Raw genomic sequence first — 9,484 nt, forward strand, 5'->3', positions numbered from 1 at the left:
AATTTCTTATGGAAATAAACCTGACAAATGCAAACTATCGAATGGAGCTATTCAATTTTATTTTCAATTTTTCTTTCACCAAGATATCATTGTTTTGATAATTATACTAAGAAAGCTATTTATTATTCAGAATTTTTTACTTGGTAAAAATGCCGCAATTCTTTTTCTGTATACATCACAAAAATTAAAATTCTGTGCTTTTACCGTAACATGTACCATTGTACCTACACACCCACATTTTCAGTGGGACCCATTATTCCGTTGAAATAAATAAAAATAAAAATATACTCTTAATACTTAATACGAAAAAAAATAAACACTATTTTGTATATGAGAACATCAGAATGTTTAGATTTTGAGTGGAGCAAAAAATGTATTGATTTAACAATGTTTTTTAGATTCTGAGTGGAACGATAAATGTATTGATTTTACAATGATGTATGTTTTTTATTTTTTTATTTTTTTTGTTGTTCTGTGTACACGATAAGTAGTCGAAATAATGCTTCGATTTTCAACTTCAGTATCTTGTTTGATTGGAAAGTGAATATTGTTGGTGCATTGGTCAAAATTTAAAATTCCCAGTAATTTTCAAAAGCGTCGTGAAAAACAGAAGAAAAATTAAGGAAAAACGGTAATTTTTACGCAAAATTTGTTTTCGAGAAAATTGATTTTGGTTTTTGGAGTAACATTAAAACAAATAACCGTAGATACATGAAATTTTCACTGGTTGTTTATATTTCTAATTTCTTAATTTTGATTTGTTTTTAAGTATTTAGGGACATTTTCAGTTTCCAATTTTTTTAGTTTTTTTTTCAATGAATGTCAATAACACTTTATTTGTTGAGTAAAAATACTTGAACATTTAATACAAGGCTCCTACTATATTTTTACAATGATATTTGAAAAATATTAAAAATCCTTAGTCACAGTTTTTTTTTATTAGCATTTTAAGTTCAAAAATTGACAAAATATGGAAAAATCACGAAAATTGGCAAATTATTTTGAGTTAAGAATTCGTAAAAAATTTTCTTCATAATAATCAATCATAATATTATCTACCTCTGTCAAAAAAAAAAAAAAATGTCTACAAGAAAGTCAAATTAAATTTTTATGAGCGTTTGAAATTCATATTTTTACAACATTTGATATTTGCTCGATTTCTCATGTGACGATTTTCTTTTTTTATTCTAATTAAAAAACGAATGACTGGATACTTGAAAATTTCACTGAATGTTTATATTAGCATTTTCTATACTTGATAAATTTTTTTAAATAATTTGACTCTTTTTGAGCTGTTACGGACATTGTCAATTTTCAATTTTTTTAGTTTTTTTTTCTATAAATATCAATAAAGTCTTATCTGTTGGGCCAAAAAGTGTAAAAATTTAATACAAGACTCATGATATATTATTACAATAGCAGTTGAAAAATATTAAAAATACATTGGCACAATTTTTTTTTTATAAGCACTTAAAGATCGAATTTTGACAAAATTTATGAAATTTAAAATTGAATAATTATTTTGTAGTTAAAAATTTATAAAATGTTCAACTTTATGTTTAACTTTTTTATATTATCTAAGGATTGAAAATGTAAAACAAGATTCCATGTAAGTAGTTCATTCTGTTACCAAATAATTTAAAAAATAAATAAGCACAATTTATTTTTAGACATTTTAAGTTCAAATTTGGACGAAATTACATGTTAAAAAACCTATAATAACTATTTTAGTTTTTTTGTTACGATTGTATAATATTATTCGTGGGTACTTGAAACCTCTAAATTATATTATTATATATCTATGATAGTATCACGATTTGTTGTACATAATGCATATTTTGATATGATTAATTTGGAATTCATTATAGGTAAATTTTTTTTTAATACCATAGATATTAGTGTATAATATGTCTTATACCTAGACTGACATACCGTTTCCGCTCAGAATCGTTTTTTTATACAATGATATTATATCATTGAATTCAAATTTAATACCATCCATTATACAGTGACATCCACTTGCCCACCGTTTTACAATTAATTACCAAATATTTATTATTTTATTAATTAATTCAAAAGTACTTGTCAATGGTGTTGAAACCAATACCTAATGTGCACACTACACGCATATACAATTGTATTAAATATATTTGTATGTTCGTAGTCTCAAAAGCATAAATACAAAAAAAATCTTAAATAATCATATTATTTTTGTTTGAGAGATTTAAATATATTTTGTTGGTTTTAAATTTAGTAATTTAGGTACAATGATTATTCTACTAAATATTTTACAACGTTAAATAACTACAGTAGTTAACAAATCGTAATATATATATAACGCTTATTAAATAATGGCTAAGTATTTGTGAATTTTACTTACACAATAATCGTCTCAACATGTTATTACTAAGACACATAAAATATACAATTTGTCAATGTATATATCAATATACATATTGCATATAATTTTCCATCAATTTTCAAAACAAATAAATATGCATATACTGCTGATATACTGTATTATTTTAAGCTAACTGAATAATTTCCATTGTTTACCTTCAATTTCGATATCAGCTGGGGACAATATAAGTGGCGTAGCTCCTTGAGATTTTGATCTTTTTCCACTAGTGTTGGTTGTCATTATTTAACACTGTGAGCATAAACAACATGTGTATAATATGGGTATAATATATAAAAGAAAAATTATAATACTATTGAGGCAAACGTTTAATTTTACTCGCGCAGTTTGCATTTCAAATAAACTTCAATTTCATATGATAAAACTCATTGAACATTTCAGATTTAAATGCTAGTCGACAGCATTTAATTATAATACTAGTCATTAAAATATAAATACTAAATTAATTTGTTTATATAATACTATTCACTTCATGTATTCGTGTCACGGCTAATCAAATTAACGGCAATTTATTTAACTGCATTATTTACACTACTCTAAATGTTAAAGGTTTTGTTTAAATATCACAAATATTACATAATATTATGTACTACATTTAATGAATAAATTAATATTTTATTCTATTTATTTAAATTTACTTATTTTTAAACGTGCTTTGAAAATTTTATCAAACCGAACGTTTTACATATAACTGTCATACAATTACAAATGTACTTTTTGTAATTAAATATGCTGTTTCTAGGTTGTCGAACTAAAGAGGCCGTTTTAAAATAATAAAGCGGGCAAGTGGGTATCGCTCTGTTTTACAGTATTTAATAGATGGTATTAAAATAGAATTCAATGATTTAATATCATTGTATACCAAAAATAATTTTATGCGGAGACGGTTATGAAATTACAAAAACATAGGTAACAAAAATCGTTATTCTCGATTATTTAATAAGCAATTTCATCCAAATTTTTACTAAAAATATCTATAAAATAAACAGTGTTTATGTATATTTGCTTAGATTTTTTGGTTACAGAATTAACTTCTTAGTGCAACCTTCTTTTAAATTTACAACCCTTACCTGTAAAAGTTGAACATTTTATACATTTTTATTTACAAAATAATTTGTAAATTTTCAATTTGATAAGTTATTTCAATATTTGAATTATATATATTATTTAAAACCTTTTAAAGAAAATCTTATATATGTATTTTTAATATTTTTGAGCTGAAATTATAATAATGTGTGAGGAGCCTGAATTAAATTTTCAAGCATTTTGACCCAAGAAACAAAATTGTATTGAAATGTATAGAAAAAAAAAACGGAAAAAATTTCAAACTAAAAAATGTCCGTTTACAGCTCTAAACAAGTCAAAATATTTTATGATGTATATAAAATACTGAAAATGTCATGTATCTACGGTCAGTTTTTATAGGATTACACCAAAAACAACACTCGATTTTGTCGAGATTTTGCGTAAAAATGCCCGTTATTCCTTAAATTTTTTTGTGTGCCTCCCCCCAAAATAAGTACCAACGAGTTACAATTTTTTATCAGAAAAGATGCTTTTGAAGAAAATCTAAGCATTTATAATGTCCTAAAAGGTGATGACAGACACAAATAAAAAAAATACACGAATAAAGAATTAAAAAGGTGGGTAAGTGGATGTCGCTCTGCTGTACAGTAAGTTACAAGTGGGTCACTGTATAATGGATAGTATTAAATTTGAATTCAATAATATAATATCACTGTATAAGAAAAACGATTCTGAGCGGAGACGGTTTGTCAGTCTAGATATTAGACATACCTATTATAGGTATACTTATCTATAGTGTTAAAAAAAAATTGACCTATAATAGTTATCAATAATAAATTCCAAATTAATCATATCACAATATCCATTAGTTAACGCGTTATACATCAACAACAAACCGTGGTACTATCATAGATATATAATAGTATACTTTAGAGGTTTCAAGTACCCACGAATAATATTATACAATCACAACAAAATAACTTAAATAGTTATTCCAGGTTTTTTAATATGTAATTTCGTCCAAATTTGAACTTAAAATGACTATAAAAATAAACTGTGCTAATGTATTTCTTAGAATTTTTGGTAACAGAGTTAAATATTTACGTGGAATCTTGTTTTAAATTTTCAATCCTTAGATATAAAAGTTGAACATTTTATAATTTTTTAACTACGAAATAATTATTCAATTTTAAATTTGATAAATGTCAAAATTCGATCTTTAAATGCTTATAAAAAAAAATTATGCCTATGTATTTTTAATATTTTTCAACTGCTATTGCAGCAACAATATATCAGAAGCCTTTCATTATATGTTCACACTTTTTTACCCAAAAAATAACATTTTATTGATATTTATAGAAAAGAACTAAATAAATTGAAAACTGACCATGTCTCTATACAGCTCAAAAAAGTCAAATTATTTTCAAAATTTTATCGTATATAGAAAATGCTAATATAAATATTCAGTCAAAATTGTATGGACCTACGGTCATTTGTTTTAGATTTGTACCAAAAACCAAAATTGATTTTCTCTAAAACAGATTTTGCGTAAAAATTCCAGTTTTTCCTTAATTTTTGTTTTGTTTTTCACTGTGTTTTTGAAAACTACATGGAAATTTTTACTTTTGACCCCCAAAGTACCAACTAGATTCACTTTCCTATGAGAAAAGGTACTGTTGAAGAAAATCCAAGCATGTTTACTGTCCTAAAAGGTATGACAGACATAAAAAAAATATTTTAAAAAAACACATCATTGTAAAATCAATACATTCATCATTGCACTCAGAATCTAAAAATAACGGTTTCCAATTTTTTCAGATTTCGGTTTTGAATTTAATACCGGTTTCCAATTTATTTCGGTTTCAGTTTTAAATTATAATACCGGTATCCAACTTTTTCCGGTTTCGGTTTTGACTTTAATACCGGTATCCAATTTTTTTCGGTTTCGTTTTTGATTACGGTTACGGTTACGATTTCGGTTTTAATAAGGTTTATAATGGTTTCTGAAATCGGTTTTGAAAACGGTTTCAAGCCCTGCGGCTAAAAGGTGATGACAGACACAAAAAAAAATAAAAAATAAAAAAAAAACACACATAATTGTAAAATTAATACATTCTTCGATCCGCTCAGAATCTAAAATAAATCAAATCAAAATAAATTATATGATGATAGGTAGGTAAGTGTATTATTTTATTTGATAATATTTTGGTATGCATATACAATCTATTAAGTTTTCAAGTCAGTAGATTTATCAGTTTATCAGGTTAAGTTCTGACGGTTTCAAATTAACCTGTCAATTAGTGTACCTAAGTGAATTAGTGGCGTGCATAGTTTGATTGTTTTAAATGTCGATTTATCGTAAGTTGTAGTGTTTTAGGAATCATAACATTCATGTAATCGACCCACAACGCTGTAATTATAATTTTTTATATTAATAACAACGAGGCAATAACAAAACTCAAAACAAAAATTGTATAACCTAATTTAACAGAAACAAAATTGTAACTAATGGCCATTGTCACCATTGTTAATTAAAAACAAAAAAAAACATTATTTAATATTGTTAATATTTAATATAATATTATAGTTCGTAGTTCAATCATCTTCACGTCGTGCTGGCCACTATTTATAGAACAATAAAGTTATATTAGTGTATCTGCACCCTGGCGAAAAAATCTTATGTACCTAGGTAGATACCAACACTATTTCTAACAACTAACAAGTGATATTTCAACGAAAAAAAGGACGTGACCAAAGAAATTCTCAGAAACGCACACCATATAATATATAGGCGTACGTCCCCTACATTGCAATATATAATATACCCAACCTACCCACTATCTCGGTGAAATGAAATATTTCGTTCGTACACACTTCGGTATAATTTATGCGGTTGATGGACACTGGCAGTTCATCGTGAGACGTTTCGCCATACCATTATATTATATTGCAGATACAGTCGTGTGCGCGTATTCCGCATAACAAAACTGCAAAAGTATAAGACCGGCTGAGCAAAATTTTATATTACTCCGCCGCCGCTTTCTACCACATGTTATATACGTGTCTGGTATAATACCTACGTAGGTACCGTTAATAAACAAATATTATATACTATACTACGCTAATGTAGTTTTTCCGTTACTCTGTCTCATATGTGTCTGTATTCATATGTGGATGTGTTTCATATTCCTCTCTCACTCTCTCTCTGTCTCTCTTCTCTCATGCTAGGTTCACCCTCATCCTCACCCTTCACGTTTATATGTCACGCTTTCCATGTTCCATATATATATATATACCTACCTACGCGCAGAGCATGTTCTGCAATTTTAACCGTTCACGAAAACTATTGATGGGGTGTGGTACTGTCGACGACGAAACGAGTTTTTTCTACCCTCGGCGATAAATGCGAATAAGTATAAGAATGTAATAGGGTAATAAAAAATTAAATTGTTATAACGACATCATTGCAATATACGCGCTAGACAATGTTTCGGTGTAATTCCGCAAATTCTTGGTAAAATATATGTACTACTAAAATAGCTTGTTTTGAACTGCGTTTACGCAAATACCTATTGAAGAGCACATTAACTTGTTATGACCTATAATTTGCGTTATTTTTATGAAATTATGAATATATTACTATTTGTATTTTACAGTAATATAATTGTAAACAGCATTCTTTGATGTTTAAAATACGATATGTCAAAATGTTCCATCATTATCATAGGCCGTTTCATATTTATTTATATTAATGACATCGAAAACACTTCAGCACCAACTAGATACCACCCCAGCTGGTATTTAACTTGAATACTTAATCATTTTAGTTATGATGTGTGAAATAAACCAATTATTTTTTTTAATAAAAGTGACTTTTAAAGTTTAAAACCATTATAGTACAACCATCCTTTCATATTTTTTGATAATCTTTCCTTCTGACATCATTTCAAAATTAACCACTTTTAAGTTTAAGAATTGTATGACTGAATTAATACAATATGTAGAAACAAATAAGAGCAATTATCCATTTATATATACCGGGTGATTCTTATATCATTGAACACTCATTATTTCAAACAGTGTAAATTTTTTTGAAAATATTTTTTTACATAGTTTCAAGTCGCTTAAAAAACAACGTTTTTATTAAAAAATTATATTTTTAAATATTTTTTATCCTTATAATTTTTTAAGTTTTTTAATTTTTTGAATGACAACATTGGGTTTTAATTTTATATTCCAAAACAGAATATTTTTCTTAGTATTTTGATACATGAAAATCGAATTTGGGGCGAGTAGTTTATGAGCTATAAATATTCAAAGTTTAGATGAGCGGAGTGGAGTGGTACGGGGTTACCCCGTGAAGTGTTTGTCCACTTCTCCGCTCATCTAAACTAGTCTCTCTAATAAATTTTAATGTAGGCAATGACATGACAGAATGTTTTAGATTCTGAGGGGAGCGATGAATATATTGATTTTACAATAATGTGTGTTTTTTTTTTATTTTATTTTTTTTTGTGTCTGTCATCACCTTTTAGGACAGTAAAAGTGCTTACATTTTCTTCAACGGTATCTTTTCTGATAGGAAAGTGAATCTAGTTGGTACTTTGGGGGGTCAAAAGTAAAGTAGTTTTCAATAGCACCTTAAAAAACAAAATAAAAAGTAAGGGAGAACGGGAATTTTTATACAAAATCGGTTTTTGACAAGTTTGTCTACCTTTATCAAAATAAAAATATCTACAAGCAAATCAAATTAAATTTTCATGAGCGTTTGAAGTTCATATTTTTATAAGATTGGATTTCTCATGTAGTGATTTTGTTATTTTACTGTAATTCAAAAATTAATAGATGTATAGATCCGTGAAAATTTGACTGAATGTTTATACTCTGTACACCATCAAATTTTGAAAATATTTTGACTCTTTTTGAGCTGTATACGGGCATTGTAAGTTTAGAGTTGTTTACGGGCATTGTCAATTTTTGTAAGATAAAATGTAATTTTTTTGGTAAAAAAAAGTGAAAATTGATACAAGGCTCCTGATATATTGTTACAATATCAGTTGAAATAATTAAAAATATAAAGGCACTGTTTTTTAGATTCTGAGTGGAACGATAATTGTATTGATTTTACAATGATGTGTGTTTTTATTTTTTTATTTTATTTTTTTATTTTTGTGTCTGTCATCACCTTTTAGGACAGAAAAAGTGCTTCGATTTTCTTCAACAGTATCTTTTCTGATAGGAAAGTGAATCTAGTTGGTACTTTGGGGGGTCAAAAGTAAAATTTTTCCAATAGTTTTCAAGTCTATAAGAAACTCAAATTAAAATTTTATGAGCATTTGAAATTCATATTTTTACAACATTAGATATTCACTCGATTTCTTACGTAACGATTTTCTTATTTTGTTGTAATTAAAAAACAAGTGCCTGTAGAAACTTGAAAATTTCACTGAATGTTTATATTAGCATTTTCTATATACGATAAAATTTTGAAAATAATTTGAGCTGTATACGGACATTGTAAGTTTTCAGTTTTTTTAGTTTTTTTTTCTATAAATATCAATAAAGTTTTATCTGTTGGCCCAAAAAGTGTAAAAAATTAATACAAGGCTCCTGATACATTGTTACAATAGCAGTTGAAAAATATTAAAAATACATAGGCACAATTATTTTTTATAAGCATTTGAAGTAGACATTTTGACAAAATTTATCAAATTTAAAATTTAATAATTATTTTGTAGTTAAAAATTTATAAAATGTTCAACTTTTATATCTAAGGATTGAAAATTTAAAACAAGATTCCACGTAAATATTTAATTCTGTTACCAAAAATTCTAAGAAATACATAAGCACAGTTTATTTTTATAGTCGTTTTAAGTTCAAATTTGGACGAAATTACATATTAAGAAACCTGGAAAAACTATTTTAGTTATTTTGTTGTGATTGTATGATATTATTTGTGGGTACTTGAAACTTCTAAAGTATACTATTATATATCTATGATAGTACCACGGTTTGTTGTTGATGTATAACGCGTTACCT

General features: G+C 26.5%; 1 protein-coding gene across 2 annotated transcripts in view; it reads right to left on the reverse strand.

Annotated features, from left to right (window-relative positions):
• The window catches only part of LOC100159106 (solute carrier family 12 member 6), a 315,886-nt gene that overhangs the window by 202,101 nt on the left and 104,301 nt on the right, over positions 1-9,484 (reverse strand). The window contains exon 1 of one of the 2 annotated variants that reach the window (XM_016807096.2): positions 2,557-2,650. The exons of the other annotated variant lie outside the window; for it this stretch is intronic. Coding sequence (XP_016662585.1) covers positions 2,557-2,641 — 85 coding nt within the window. The 5' untranslated portion in view covers positions 2,642-2,650. Of the gene's footprint in view, positions 1-2,556; positions 2,651-9,484 lie in introns of those variants that run through there. 2 annotated transcript variants of the gene reach the window in all.

Source organism: Acyrthosiphon pisum, chromosome A1 (assembly GCF_005508785.2).
Source record: "Acyrthosiphon pisum isolate AL4f chromosome A1, pea_aphid_22Mar2018_4r6ur, whole genome shotgun sequence".
Lineage (NCBI taxonomy): Eukaryota > Metazoa > Arthropoda > Insecta > Hemiptera > Aphididae > Acyrthosiphon > Acyrthosiphon pisum.